Raw genomic sequence first — 16,216 nt, forward strand, 5'->3', positions numbered from 1 at the left:
TTACCATCTGAGGGAATTTTCCTTTCCTTCTTCTCCTTCAATGTCTTCCGAGGTTTTGCTTCTCCTGGGGACAAGGCTTGAAGAGTGTTTCCACAGTTTTAACCATACAGAGTCTACCCTTAATATATTTTTTTAAGATTTTATTTATTTATTTGAGAGAGAGAGAAGGAAAGACAGTGAGAGAGTACAAGCGGGGAGGAGAGGGAGAAGCAGGCTCCCTGCAGAGCAAGAAGCCCAATGCGGGGCTCGATCCCAGGACCCTGGGATCGTGACCTGAGCCAAAGTCAGATGCTTAACTGACTGAGCCACCCAGGGCCCCTACGCTTTTTGTCATCCCTGGGGCTCCAAAGCTAAGAGTAAGACATTCAACTCTGTGTCTCAGCTCTACCTTACAACTTCAGTCAGTACCTCACTCAAGCTGAAAGAACTATTCTGACATCATTCCATCCTGTTCAATCACTAGAATATACTATATAGTACATTTGTGTTTAGTCAAAATACAGAAGTAAATATAAGTGAGAGATTCTTAATCTGGGGCCTGTGATTCTCTGGGGCATCTATTAATCCCCTGAAACTGCATATAAAATGTGATGCAGATATGTATATGTGCATTTTTCTTGGGGTGTTCCATAATGTTCAGTTATCAAATAGTCTATAAACCAAAAAAAGAATAAGCCTCTCATGCCTCAGTAAAATTACACAGGGAAATATGCTGTCAGTGAAGCCCAGCAGAGGGGCCTGCACTCTCCCCCAACCCTGTTAACTCATCTCAATGACGTACCTGTTTGCCCCTCTTCCACCTGGCTTGTAGCCTCCCCTCTGATTCGAGCTGCCAGCTCATCGGCAAATGTTGTAGGTCTACTTTTTTTCTACAGGCAGAAAAGATCAAAAGTATCACTTTTTTTGGTAACACGCGAACTAGTACAGTTTACTTTTGATACCTAACAAAACTATGTAAACAAAGGCAAAGGAATTGAACTGATTAAAAATTTAACTAAATGAATTGAAACATATGCACCCTATAGAGATCACTTGAGAAACAGGACTCCCTTCACAGGGAGATGCTCCTTATTTGCTTATTTTGTTTAAAGACTTCACTTTAATCCTGGAAGAGCCAGATGAGGGTGGGAAAAGGATAGGAGTATTAGGGAACTGAACAGACTCTGGAACTGAATAGACCTGAATGATCTGACTTGTAAAACTGTAACAACTGGAAGAAAAAGTGGTCCTCGTAAGGCAACTAGTGATGCTCAACCATTACTTTCAAAAATGTAAATATACAAATATAATGCAAAATGAGACGGTTACGAATATAAATGACAATAAAACTAATGAGTCCTCGGTGCCATTTCTAAAACCTTGTCAAGAGAGTTAACTGTAGTCTTTCTTACAGGTCTAGCATTTTCTTCAATGTCCTCAATATCTTCCTCCTCCTTCTCAGAGTCCACGAAAATGTCACAGCCATCATCCTCCTCTTCTTCATCACTCATTTGCACAGTGTGCTAAGAGTATAAACCTAGAGGTTAGAACTAGGACATAAGGTCATCAAGCTGAAAAAGAGATACTACTACCACTTAGCCTACAGGCAAAACAGTGACAGACTGTCAAACAAGGGGGATGATGCTGACGATGCAGTGAAAGTCTCAAAGCAATAAATGCGCTAGAACAAATAACACACAAGATTTATTTTCAGTGCAAATACTACACACAGAATAACAAACACTGAAATATGTAAAATGTCCACCACTGGAGAAATGATAAACTAAATAAGCATCGTCTCATCTTGATAAAAATACTAATAATTAAAAGAAATAAGCTGTTAACAACTGCAGAAGCATCCAAGGCATCAAGTGAAACAAATGCTGAATGAGAAACCAAGCAGGATACCCTGCCCCCGCACCCAAATGCCTACCTCGTTTCTAAGGACACAGATATATTTGAAAAAGCAAAGAAAAGCACTTATACCCCCAGATCACAACACCAGTTACCTCTGAAAGAGTGTGGGATAATGAGGACTGGAGGGCTCAAACTAAGCTTTACCTGTGAAGTTCTAATTTTTATAAAAGCAGCCACTGGTAGGTATCATTTGTATAAACTGTGTGAGGTACTATGCTAAAAGCACTTTATTTTTTTTATTAACATATAAGGTATTATTTGTTTCAGGGGTACAGGTCTGTGATTCATCGGTCTTACACAATTCACAATGCTTACCATAGCACATATCCTCCCCAATGTCCATCCCCCAACCACCCTATCCCTCTAAAAGCACTTTATTAACTACTTTAATCCTTAGGACCCTGAGGCTTACTGGGGCACACAAAAACAGTCTATCTTTAACAATACAAATAAATGGTTAGGCCAATGCTTTTAATCACTATATTGTATTATTTGAAAGTCTGAATTTATCAATCTTAATAGTAAGTTCCATAGAAAATAAATATCCTCTAAAGACCGATTCTTAAATGGCCTCTGTGAATTACAACTGGGAAAATACAAGTGCCAACCAACAGGTACGAAATCCTTTATTTGGTAGTTGAAAATTTTTGTGAAAAAACATTTCCCAATTAGGAAGCTGAAATGCAAATTGGGACTATCTCAATATACCACTGTACGTATATTATGGTAGCAAAAATCATAACCCCAGGGCTGATGAGATTATAAGAAAGTCATTATGCATAATCTGCAATGAGACAATAATATCAAGAGCCTTTACTCTAATTCTACACCATCTCATTCCTAAGGAAACCGTTCACATAAGCAAAGGATTTCTGTGTAGGGGAATACTGAATGCAGCATTATCTCAAAAATAAAATCCTGGCAATAAACTATGTCCCATATAAATTTATAAACTATGAAAAGTATCACTGTATTACTATACTTCAAATACAGAGTTCACAAAACAAAATTACGAATGATTCAAAATGTAAGAAAATACTTTAATATGTTAACGTAAAAGAGCAGAAAATATACGATGCATACTAGAAAAAGAATACATCCTTAGAAGGGCAAACAAAAATTAGGACTGCTATGCTAACACAGTAGGATTAGATTTGTACCTTTTGAGTGTTCCTTAACCTTACCGCTATATTATCTCAAATTTTAAAATAGGGGAAGGGGATTCATGTGAAACAGTTCAGCTTGAGAAACTAGGCCTTCTTTTATTTATTTATTTGAGAGAGAGAGAGAGAGCACATGAGAGGGGGGAAAGTCAGAGGGAGAAGCAGACTCCACGCTGAGCAGGGAGCCCGATGCGGGACTCGATCCCGGGACTCGGGGATCACGACCTGAGCCGAAGGCAGTCGCTTAACCAACTGAGCCACCCAGGCGCCCTAGGCCTTCTTTTAGAGGCTATGTTTCCCAATTTTTTTTTTTCACTTCTCTGTTTTCTAAGAAAAATGAAAATAAAATATAAAGCAAAACTGAAAACAAACAAACAAAACCAACAATAAAAAAAAAACCAAGGCAGTAGTTAACTTAAAAACATGAAATGCTTGGGGGCGCCTGGGTGGCTCAGTCGTTAAGCATCTGCCTTCAGCTCAGGTTACGATCCCAGGGTCCTGGGATAGGGCCCCGCATTAGGCTCCCTGCTCGGCGGGAAGCCTGCTTCTCCCTTTCCCACTCCTCCTGCTTGTGTTCCCTCTCTCACTGTGTCTCTCTCTGCCAAATAAATAAATAAAATCTTAAAAAAAAAAAAATGAAATGCTTGAAGGAAAATTAGCTGTAAAAATAAGGACTAAATCCTTACTTTCTCATAAGTCATTCTAAGTAATTTTTTATTGAATTTTTTATTGTTTTAATTCCAATATAATTAACATACAGTGTTACATTAGTTTCAGGGGCACAATACAGTGATTCAACAATTCCTTATGTTACTCAGTGCAATCCCCTTCACCTATTTCACCCATTCCCCCACCCAGCTCTCCTCAAAAAAGTAATTTCAGCATGTACTTAGTATACATGCTATGCTTCAGTTAAAATTTAAAAGCAAAGTCACTGTAGTACATGAGACTCACCCGGTTTTGATCATTGTCACTATGATTAGCAAAATCTTCATCTGACTCCTTTAGGGGGGGAAAAAAAAAAAAGCTTTGTTGTTAATACAGAATTTACTCACAAGCACAGAAATGATTTCAGGTCTAAGTCTCTGGGGCACATCTATACTCAGTCTCTTTGTACTGCTTACTGGTCACCTGGAGTATCAAGGTGCAGATAAAGTAGATAGTTGGCAGTATCACCAAGAGTTGTTCAGGCTAACATGTAATTTTTGTGGCTAATTTAAACATCTCTAATAATTTGCTCATACCTATCTGCACTATCATTGCTAACCTCTGAATTTAAAGTAATAGTTGCACATTTAATTCATTAAATTATCACAAGTTGGTTTGTGTGATTTTACATTTTGGACTCCACTCTCTACATTCCCTCTAACTAGGATAACTACCAAACAGGCCCAAGAGGGGGAACATCAGTGTTTCCCACCAGCAATTAGGTAAAGAGTTGCATCGAATGCTAAAAGCACAGGATTCAGCTAATGATCATCAGTTATAGCGAGATTATTTAGGAAAAGCTTATTTCCTACTGTTAGGTGCTTTGTTTGGAGGGCCAGCAGAAGGAGGGCAGGGAAGGAGGACTGTGGGAAGAGGGGAGGAGGAGAAGAGAGGAGCATACAATATTGTCTCCTTTTAGGAATCCACACTCAAGAACTATCCTTCACACATTAGTTACAAATACTCGTGTCAAGGAACAACCCCAGATACAACAATGGTCAAGGTCCACAGACCCCAAGGTCCTAGAGCAGGGAGTCAAATCACGCTCTGTAGATATGAAGATACTAGAGCCAGCAGCAAAGTGAAAATGTAAGTGAATGCTTCGAGCATTCTTCTGGTCTAGGTTTTATAGTATAAACAAGTTTTTTTTTTTTTTTTAAAGATTTTACTTATTTATTTGAGAGAGAGAGACACAGTGAGAGAGGGAACACGAGCAGGGGGTGTGGGAGAGGGAGAAGCAGGCTTCCTGCGGAGCAGGGAGCCCAATGCGGGGCTCGATCCCAGGACCCTGGGATCATGACCTGAGCCGAAGGCAGACGCTTAACCGGCTGAGCCACCCAGGCGCCCCTAAACAAGTTTTAAATAAGGACTTTTTCCCTAAAATTATTCCAAAATAGAACTTATTCAAAGACTGCATTGCAGTCAGATTCTACCAAAATATTTAAGCTGCCCCCCCAAAATATACTGGTAGGAGGAGGGCCTGGTGGGGAGGTGGGAGGGAGGGGAATGGTAGAAGAGATTAAAATAGTTTTCCTTGCTTTTGTACACAAGACAGAAAGAAAACTTGGGGCACCTGGGTGGCTCAGTCGGTTAAGCGGCTGCCTTCGGCTCAGGTCATGATCCCACGGTCCTGGGATCGAGCCCCGCATTGGGCTCCCTGCTCGGCAGGGAGCCTGCTTCTCCCTCTCCCTCTGCCTGCCTCTCTGCCTACTTGCTCTCTCTCTCTCTCTGTCAAATAAATAAATAAATCTTTAAAAAAAAAAAAAGACAGAAAGGAAACTTAATCGTAAGGGAAAAACCTCAGATTATGGCTACTATCACTGTTAAAAAATTTGTGAAAAGAGATTGCTAACTAACAAATATTTATTTAGCCTGCTAAACACACCCTAAGGTTCCTGCCCACCATGACCTAGAGACACCAAACAGCCCTTACCTCTTCTTCGTTCTCTTCACTGTCTGCAATACTGCCACGATCACTGCCTACTGACCCCTCTGGTTAGAAGAAAGAAAAAGCGTTATCGCCAATATTCATAATAAAACATCCTTAATTCCTTCTCAAAATCACAAACCACCATACATCAGCATCACAGAGATTTTGATAAAAGTATCTATACACATTAACTGGAACTAAAAGTATCTTCACTATAGTGAAGAATGAAACATTTACATAGCCTTAAAGGATCTCCCCACAAGGTACTTATTAACTACAAAAAAAGTTAATTACCAAGGGAAAAAACTGGCCTGTACTCTTCAAAAATGTCAAAGCTATAAAAAGCAAAGAAAGGGGGTGCCTGGGTGGCTCAGTCGTTGAGCGTCCGCCTTCGGCTCAGGTCATGATCCCAGGGTCCTGGGATCGAGCCCTGCATTGGGCTCCCTGCTCCGCGGGAGGCCTGCTTCTCCCTCTCCCTCTCCCACTCCCCCTGCTTGTGCTCTCTCTCTCTGTGTCAAATAGATAAATACAATCTTAAAAAAATAAAATAAATAAAAAGCAAAGAAAGGCTGAGAAATTATATCAGATTAAAAGAAGACCAGAGATTTGACAAGTAAATGCAGTGAGTAATCCCAGACTGGAGCCTAGACCAGAGGGAAAAGAGCCTGGAAAGGACGTAACTGGGACAACTGGCAAAATCTGAAATACAACTGAGGATTAGCTAATAGAATTACATCCGAGAAAATTTTTTGACTTTGATAATATACTGTGGCTACATATGAGACTGTCCTTGATTTTAGAAAATACCCAGAGAAATATTTTGGAGTAACAGGACCTGATGTCTGCCTCTCACAAACAGATTCAGGAAAAAAGTATTATGTATACAGAGAGAGAAAAATCAAACAAATGTGATGGAATGTTAACAACTGGTAAACCTGAGTGAAGGGTACAGAGGAGTTCTTTGTACTATTCTGGTAACATTAAGGTAAAGTTTGAAATTATTTTAGAATAAAAAGATGTAAACCTAAAAGTAACAAAAATATTTGGCGCAAAAGAATACCTTCACTAGACAGCTCTCCGAGACCTACATCTTCCTGCTCCATGAAGAGCTTTGACCCAATTAAATAAGGTAAAGGACGATCAATGTATAGATCCTGTAAAGAATGAAAGATAATCGCCATTAAATATTCAGGTTGAAAAATAAGTTTCCCACTTGACATCTTTGTTCCACCTGACTATCCAAAACAAGTTACATAATGAGAGTGAAGAATAAGAAACAGCACGGGATTCAAAGTCCAAAAAAAAAAAAAAATCACTGACTTTTTAAAAAGTCAAATCCTTAGGTTAAAAATAGCAAAGAAAAGCTAATTCACAAAGAATCTCCCTTCTCAAGTGCCTAGTTATACTCAAAATAGCAAAGGCATGCACAAAGTTGACCAGCAGTAATCAAATAAGAGTCATAACTTCATAGTAACATGTTCAAAAGGAGGACCAAGGAAAGAAACGGAAAGTTCTGGCCAGCTTTGATGAGTCCTAACCCTGCCTTCCTCCCCTAAAATGCAGCCCTGGTGAGCGAAAATCAACCACTCAACCAATCAATCTTGAGAATCATCAATAATAGTCCTAAATTTGGAAAGAAGCACACTGAGGAAATAAATGCTTTTACAGGACTGTGGGAGGCAGGTGGGTGTGTCCAGGTTTGGGAGTGGGAGCAGGTGGGGACCAACAGAAGGATTCCTTCACACCGCACTGGAGCAAAGAGAAGGCTGGACAGAGCACATAAAGCATGGGCTACATGAGAAGAAAAGGACGGCAACTCTGCAAGTATCTACAGTCAACATAATGAACTAAAGGCTCATCCAAAAGACTGATGTCTGGGAGAAAAAAATGACCCAAAGAAGAAAAGAATAATATCCCACAGCAACACCCACTGTATAATTTAGAAAAATGAAATTGGTAAAATAAGACCAGATTATAAAACAACAGAATGAAATGAAGGACACAGTACATAAGAGAATACCTGTTGGACATCCTTCCATTCCTATCCTCTACTTCTAAGTCCCACCCAACACACATGTATTAAAAATTTAAGTTCAAGAAAGCACTCCAACCAGGACAACCTCCCATCTCCACAGAAAAACTGATTTGTCCTTTACAAAGTAGGGCATTTGGCCATCATCTCTCTTCTGTATTAGAAAGATCTTGGGGGTGCAGGAGAAAACAATTCTGATGCTTAACACAACAACAGAGAATTTGGGAAGGTTAATGTAAACATTAAAGACACCACGGCAACTGGGGCGCCTGGCTGGCTCAGTCGGTAGAGTGTGCAACTCCTGATCTCAAAGCAGTAAGTCTGAGCCCCACGCTGGGTGTGGAGATTACATAAATAAATAAAACTCAGGGGCACCTGGGTGGCTCAGTCGGTTAAGTGTCTGCCTTCGGCTCAGGTCATGATCCCAGGGCCCTGGGATCAAGCCCCACGTCAGGCTCCCTGCTCAGCGGGAAGCTTGCTTCTCCCTCTCCCTCTGTCTGCTGCTCTGCCTACTTGTGCTCTCTCTGTCAAATAAATAAAAGCTTTAAAAAAAAATAAATAAACAAAACTTAAAAAAAAAAAGATACAACAGCAACCAATTTCAGTGCAAACAAAAGAAAAGAAACTAATTGGGCTAACCGTGACTTGGAAGGCCTTCCCACGTCCTCCAGTAGAAGAGAAAGCAGTGTAGGACCTGGAACTAACAAGTGTGGCCCAAGCAATACCCTTGCCCAGAGTCCACGGCTGACTGCTAAATCCCTACAGCGGGAAGGCAAGCTAGTGAGTGTACCAGCGCAAAAGGAACAGCCCCAATGTGGTACAACACCGGAAGCCTGAACTGGAAGAGAAGTGAGCGCCAAAACGAACGACCAGAAGAGCCTGGCTCTGTGGCATGTTTCAGTTTTTTTTTTTTTAAGCTTTTATTATTTGTCCAACAGAGAGAGAGCACAAGCAGGGGGAGCCGCAAGCAGAGTCAGAGGGAGAAGCAGGCTCCCTACCAAGCAGGGATCCCGATGCGGAACTCGATCCCAGGACCCTGGGATCATGACCCGAGCGGAGGCAGACGCTTAACCGACTGAGCCACCCAGGCGCCCCTGTGGCATGTTTCAATTCATAAAGCACTTGTGTGTCACAAAGACTCTCTCTCAAAAGCAATACAGCAACCTTTTGTTTTTACTTCTGCGTGGCTGTGCTGCCCCAAATGTCCCCTCCACAAATCTGAGAGAAAGTAGTAGTAAAGCCATAATTACTTTCAAGGCTAACAGTCTATTCGTGAACGTTCATAACGGCTTTACTCATCCTAGCCAAAACCTGCAATCAACCCAAATGTCTTCAATACTTTTTTTTTTTTAATTCTTTCAACACTTCTGCAGTCTCCCTTAGCACAAGCTACAGAACTTCAGGTTCCCAACAATCTCTCCCTCCTATGAGCCTCCTCATACTTCAAAACACAATTCAAGTCTGATCTGTACCCTCATTTCCCCAGCTAGAAGTCAGGTCTCTCAGAGCACTTATGATGGGGACTCATATAAATGTCTCCTCTCTCCCACCAGCTGGTAATGCTGTAATAAGCATTGTGAGAGTAGGAACCATGCCCTGCACCTTTGTACTCCCCTACCCTGGCATGCTGCCTTGTACAAATGTTCAGGTAAAGCAAGTCTTCCCAACAGAGTCAATACGAGACTAAGTGCCACGCTCGCTTCCTAAAAGTCAAGTCCATGTCTTACTAATTCTGTGCCCAAGTAAAGTACCCAAAACACAACAAGTGTTACAATAAATATATGAACTGAATGTCTTTACCTTCGGTTCAAGGATCAGTTCCACCCGTTCATTAGCATCTTCTTCTTCAGAGTCTGAGTTTCCCGCTTTTATATCCAGTTGCTCAAATGCACTGTCCAATACTTGTAAACCATAGTTCACAGCCTCCTGGACCTTAGGGATCAGATCTACTTCTTTCTGTTCCCGGGTCTTCTCCTACAAAAAAGTACTGTTCAGCATGGATCTCCAAAATATTGATACCACCCTAATAAAACACAATAAAACAAAATAAATCAATTAAAAATGTTAACAAAAGTCAGATTCTGCTAAATCCCTCAACAGACTTCGGAGTAAGTTTTAAACCCCAAGTTTGTCACCTTCCGGACATGGATCAAACTACCTAAGGTCCCAGAGTTCCCAGTTCACCATCTACAGAAACAAAAGCACAACTCTGGTATGATGGTTTAGCTAGGTAACCTATGCAAAAATCCCCTGCCCATGAAATGTACATCAATCCCCGGCCACTAGAGGAATGAAGGGCCTAGACTTTCAGGTTCATCATGACAGGATCCCACAAACCTTGGTTAATGCGTCTTTGGACAATTACAGAAGTTAAGACTTAGAAGAAATACTCCAGCCAGAGATGTCATTTTTCAATTAGTTAAAATACAAAAACCAAAACCTAGTAATCATGGCTATTTTATAAATTCGTTTCAAACCAAGAGAGGGTCAGTTCCATTTCTGACTTATCCTGTACATCATCCTAGAACAATGCCCCCACCAAAAGTCTGTACATATCACCAACCTGCTGAAAATACTCCACAGGCCTCCATTTCCTACAACAGCAGCTCCCAGTGACCGTCCCCTCACTCACTCAACTGTGTCAACAGTTGTGAGAAATATTGAAAAAAAATTTTGTGTCATTTCCCCTCTTCACAAATATTCTAGAAGTTGATACATAATTATAGAAAGAACCAAACCAAACAGTGCTGTTTTGAGGGTAAAAGGGAAAACCCTATGAGTTTCTTATACTTTTACCTCAAGTATGGAAGTCTTTCTAATGCGGCTTTTTTGTTCTGGCTGCATCTTTTTTCCACTCTGGTATGCTTGGTTCCAGTCAAATAACTAATAGTGCACTAAGTGTGTGAAAACATGTTTGTGAAATAAATACACAGTAGCTTTTTAAAAATAGTACACTACACACTCATCACTTCACATTGAACCTGACTTGGTATAACCATATACCACTGTATTTAAATTTAAATGGTTAGCAAATCATTCGAGAATCATTAAAAAAAAAATTTTTTTTTAAGCTGAGAATAGGCAGAATATAGGTGGTTTCTAACATCTTATCCTAACAGCTTCATCTAAGCAACAGCTACTGATAAAGTACCAACTTTTTCAAGTGATGTGTATTTTCTCAATAAATTAGAGCTGAGCCAAGGCTACTCCCATTATAAACTTATATTCCAGGGCTTTCCTAAGTGGGAGACAAAGGGTACAACTTCTGCCAGAGGGCTAGAAAGCCCAGAATGTCTTACCTATGCTTTGGCCCATGATGTGGCAATACCCAGGAAAAATGATTACGCATCTAGAACATGTGAAGCCACAGAAGGTAAAAAGAGAGAAACTACTGCCCCTAGACTCCTTAGCCTGGTTTATGAAGCCCTCCAGCACCCACCCCTCACTCCCTTCTCCTTCTTCGTGCCTAACCACCAATATCTTCTATTAACATAGTCCATAAAATACCAGGCACATCCCCCAACACTGACCTTTAGTGGCTGGCATTCGCTCACTGAAATGGCCTTAAAATCTGGCCCTTCGTTCTTCACCTAGCTAACATCTTATCCTTGTAGGTTGTCCCTGCTTACATCACTGAGATCTTCTCATCTGAACTTCCAGAGCAGTCAGCAGTTCTGACATATTATGCCCTAGTGCCCCAACCAAGACCATAAGCTCCTGAGGGTGAATTCTTTAAGTCACCAGCTCCCTGCAATCTTAGTAGTCAATAAATGCACACTGCACATTCTGTGTCCTCTGTACAAACACAGGAGGCACTCAAATGTGTGTGGACTAAACCAGCATTCATCTCACTGTCATTTCCAACTGGCAGGAATCCAAGCTGTCACAAAAGAACAGGGCAACATGGTCTTCAAAGAACTAACAACCTACAGCCCAGTCTGTGGCCTGCTTTTGTATAGTCCTCAAGGTAAGAATGGTTTTTACATTTCCTAAGGGGGTGAGGGAAAGGAGGAGAAAGAGAAAAAAGAAGGAAAAGAGAGACCCAAGTAGCCATACAAACCTAAAACATTTACTATCTGGCTTTTTACAGAAAATCTCCACTGACCTGTGCTCTACTCTGAAGCCAGAATTCAGAAACTTTTTATATTTCTTACTATACTACATTTCAGAAACAAACTGAAGAGTTCAACTCTTGGGCTATCAGGAGCAGCCTTTCCCATTTCCCCCAGTAACCATCCTCCTGCCCACAATCCCCCACCAGCCACATTACAAATTTCCACCACTTTCTTTCTCTAAATCAAGACTCAACAGAAGAGTGATTTAATGCAAGTACCTGTTCTGCTTTTTCTGTCTCAGCCTTGAGCACCGGCTCCTCCACCTCTTCATCATATACACGCTATACATGGAAGCAAATTCATTGTTAAATGGTCAAAATATCATTTGGAATACGTTGCAATATACAAATTCAACACACAATACAAAAAGACAAAGAGAAGAAACAATTATTCAACAAATGGCTGAGGACATCGGTCAAGGACAAAAAGCAAAAAGCAGCAGTTAATTCACCAAAAATTAAACTTAAAAAGATACAAATGACTAGGAAATGTGAAAAACATTCAATCTCATGGTTGGTTGACCAAAAAGTCACAAAAACAATTAAGATATCATTTTCATACCTTTTGGTGAAACCTAATACTTAATGCTGACAGGGCAACGATACAGGTACTTAAATGTGAGGCTACTTAAAATGTCAACTGGTAGAACTTACCTACTAGGTAACAAGAGCTTTAACACTTTGAGCGATGGAAATGGTAAAAGTTTTTTTCATCCTGTTGCTTAAGATGGTTGATAAACTTTTATTATCCCATTTATATTTTTAACGATTTAACTATTAAAGAGAAGACATGGGAACGTGCCCTAGTAAGACTTATTTGAAATCTGCAGTATTTAAGATTGGGATACTGGCATACAGATAATCATGATAAAATACACAGGCAAGAAACTGATCCATAATTACATATAAGCCTAATTTTACATTCACAAAACACATAAATGTATATATACATACTTTCATACACATGAGTCAGTGAGGAAAAGAACTTACAATAAAGCTTACCCATGGGGGGAAGAAAAACAAAGTAGCATTCTTATCTCATACTACATATAAAAGCACCCATATACATCCATGCAGATATATACTTTCCAGGTAAGAATAAAAACACAGATATACAAAGAGGCCCTCACCCAAAATATTTAGAGTTAAGGTAAAAAATGGGAAGTTGGTGCCTGTGAAGCAAATATGTAAAAATATTAAAGTCTGTTGATGCAAAGTGGTGCATATTATTAGCATTTGTGATTATTATCTGTTCTTCTCTAGACATTTGAAAGATTCCATTAAAAGTTTTATATTGAAAGATTGTTGGGGTGCCTGGGTGGTTTGGTCGGTTAAGCATCTGCCTTCGGCTCAGGTCATGATCCCAGGGTCCTGGGATCGAGTCCCGCATCAGGCTCCCTGCTCAGCAGAGAAGTCTGCCTCTCCCTCTCCATCTGCCTCTCCCCCCTCTCACGCTCTCTCTCAAATAAAATCTTTTTTAAAAAAAGTTTTATATTGAAAGTATTAAAATGCTTATAAAATAATAAAGTAGTATTAAGAAAAATGCAGCCTACAAATATATACATACAGAAAAGATTAAGTTAAAAAAAAAGACTAGAAAGAAATATGGCAAAATGTTCAATGCCTGGGTAACTTGGGGAGGTGGAATTCTAGTTGATTTTTTGTGGTTTTAATTTTTTTACATTTTAGTACTTTTTATCTATGCCAACCTCTTCTACAAGTGTTCATTACTTTTATAACAAGAGAGAAAAAACTTAAAGGCCAGTGTCTGCACAGGAAATGGACTTAGAATATATACGCCAGAATGCTGAGACACCCCTCCACCATCTGAAATTTCAGATGCTGCTTCTTTTTCCATACTTCTAAAAAATAATTTTTCTGTAAAGACAAGAAATTTGGGGGCGCCTGGGTGGCTCAGTTGGTTGGGCGACTGCCTTCGGCTCAGGTCATGATCCTGGAGTCCCTGGATCGAGTCCCGCATCGGGCTCCCTGCTTGGCGGGGAGTCTGCTTCTCCCTCTGACCCTCCCCCCTCTCATGTGCTTTCTCTCATTCTCTCTCTCTCAAATAAATAAATAGGATCTTTAAAAAAAAAAAAAAAAAGACAAGAAATTTGGGGGGGAGTAATTTTGAAAGACAAGAACAGAAAAGTAAATAAATCTTAAAATTGAAGCTTTCAGACATGGCAGCTACCAAGGTCACTTCAGATTTTAAATAGCGAGACCACTTAACCTAAAAGGTTAGCTTCACGCTCAAGTCTGAACAGCACCAACATCCTACTCTTGCCCCTGCTTGTCATTAAAAACTACCTCATAAGGGGCGCCGGGGTGGCTCAGTCGTTGAGCATCTGCCTTCGGCTCAGGTCATGATCCCAGGGTCCTGGGATCGAGCCCCGCATTGGGCTCCCTGCTCGGCGGGAAGCCTGCTTCTCCCTCTCCCACTCCCCCTGCTTGTGTTCCCTCTCTCGCTGTGTGTCTCTCTGTCAAATAAATAAATAAAATCTTAAAAAAAAAAAAAAAAAAACTACGTCATAAGATACCAGTATGCTGTGGCTGGGAGGCCAAACACAACCTCTAAAAAATAATCCAACAAATATATAAAACCCAGGGATCTTCTGAGAGTGATAAGAACTATGTATCTCAAGTGCTCAGCATACAGCAGATAATCAATGCTAACTTCCCTTCACTCTTACCAGGCTAACCTCACAGCTTCACATGTTTTTCGATAATTTTAAAATCAGGCAGCCATTCCCAGAATTGTTAAATATCTTTAGTATTTTCCCTCAAAGGATCTTTTCTTCATTTGGGGAGATGGGGTAAGAGAGAGGTGGTGAACTGGAGAAAAGGGACCACGGGCTGAGGACTTCTTAACAGATTATAAACAGCCCTGGTCCTTTTCATTTATGTGTTCTCTCATTCATTCATTCATTCATTCAAATATTCACTAGGGTCCTACAAACCAGGAACGTGCGGGGCCCAAGGAATACAACATTTAGAACAAATGTGGGGCTTGATTTACTAGGGTAGTTTGACACATCAAATCGTACCAATAAATATGAAATTACAATCATGAAAAGTGCTACGAAAGAAGTCATTTCTGGGGCGCCTGGCTGGCTCAGTCAGAAGAGCATGTGACTCTTGACCTTGGGGTCATGAGTTCAAACTCTACTTTGGGTGTAGAGATTACTAAAAAAATAAACTTAAAAAAAAGTCATTTCTAGGTCACTTAATGTTTCAGGACAAAATTCCTGAATTAACAGATTAATGAAACTTTAAGAATTCTGTTCCCTTCTGATAACACACTGAAGCACTGGCCACTGTTAATCAGTATTTCTCCTTCAGAGTCCCCTCTTGAGCCTTTACTAAAGGTACTAATTTCTCTTGCCCTAGAAAGTTCTGATTGCTCTTTAATTTCACTAATTCTGTAATGCATTTTTCAACCTGCTTCTGAGGTTAATTACTAAAACCCAGAAACCCACCTGTGACTTTGAATACCTTTCCAATAAACTACCATGGAACCAAATGGCACCATCATTCAAGCCAGAATTGTAATACATGAGTACCAATGTCAGGGTTTGAGGAAAACACATAAAAAGCCAAATCACTGCCAAAAATATTAACGGCACATAGATTTTTTCAGAGTTTTGTTACACATCAGCTTTACTCTTCCCATCATCATGTTCTGCCACGAATGCGAACACCAGGTAACACGTGGCATTACAGGGAGGTGTGAGAAGCAGTAAAACTTGGCATTGGCAACAGGCACATTGAGAGGGGAATTCTGGCTGCAGAATGAAGGGGAAGAAGCGTAAGGACTAAGGCAATGGCAAGATGTATGGAAAACAGGGAATCCAAGAAGTGAACAGAAATAAAGAACTACTGGGGCGCCTGGGTGGCTCAGATGGTTAAGCGTCTGCCTTCGGCTCAGGTCATGATCCCAGGGTCCTGGGATCGAGCCCCACATCGGGCTCCTGGCTCAGCAGAGAGCCTGCTTCTCCCTCTCTCTCTGCCTCTCTCCCTGCTCATGCTCTCTCTCTCTCTCTCTCTCTCTGTATCTCTGTGTCTCAAATGAATAAATAAAATCTTAAAAAAAAAAAAAAAAGAAAGAAAGAACTACTACCAAAAAAAAAAAAAAAACAGGAACAAAAATACCCACTAGATCAAGGAAAACTCAAAATCTAAAAAGACTTGGCCAGAACATGACAGATGAATAAAAGGTAAGTATGACATGAAGACTGTGATTAAAAAAAATAGCTTATGATGCCTCCCTCACAAAAAATTCAATTGGGGACCAATTTAGTATCATGTGGTACAGGCACATTGGGTACAAAGGGACCCTTCCAATTCTACTCCTTGCCCATTCTAGGGCTTCAGCA

The 16,216-nt window shown here is 40.4% G+C and overlaps 1 protein-coding gene across 5 annotated transcripts in view; it reads right to left on the reverse strand.

Moving 5' to 3' along the window:
* Positions 1-16,216, reverse strand: part of WASHC2A (WASH complex subunit 2A) — a 53,442-nt gene that overhangs the window by 34,358 nt on the left and 2,868 nt on the right. For 3 of the 5 annotated variants that reach the window (XM_081823901.1, XM_031038827.2, XM_006728189.3), the window contains exons 4-11: positions 12,063-12,125; positions 9,530-9,703; positions 6,758-6,851; positions 5,701-5,759; positions 4,014-4,061; positions 1,392-1,502; positions 782-869; positions 5-76 (exon numbers count right to left, since the gene is read on the reverse strand). In XM_081823901.1, the coding sequence (XP_081680027.1) occupies positions 5-76; positions 782-869; positions 1,392-1,502; positions 4,014-4,061; positions 5,701-5,759; positions 6,758-6,851; positions 9,530-9,703; positions 12,063-12,125 (709 nt within the window). Of the gene's footprint in view, positions 1-4; positions 77-781; positions 870-1,391; positions 1,503-4,013; positions 4,062-5,700; positions 5,760-6,757; positions 6,852-9,529; positions 9,704-10,525; positions 10,624-12,062; positions 12,126-16,216 lie in introns of those variants that run through there. The other 2 variants (XM_081823902.1, XM_031038816.2) reach the window with 2 other exon arrangements.

Source organism: Leptonychotes weddellii, chromosome 6 (assembly GCF_054177405.1).
Source record: "Leptonychotes weddellii isolate Sample4059 chromosome 6, ASM5417740v2, whole genome shotgun sequence".
NCBI lineage: Eukaryota > Metazoa > Chordata > Mammalia > Carnivora > Phocidae > Leptonychotes > Leptonychotes weddellii.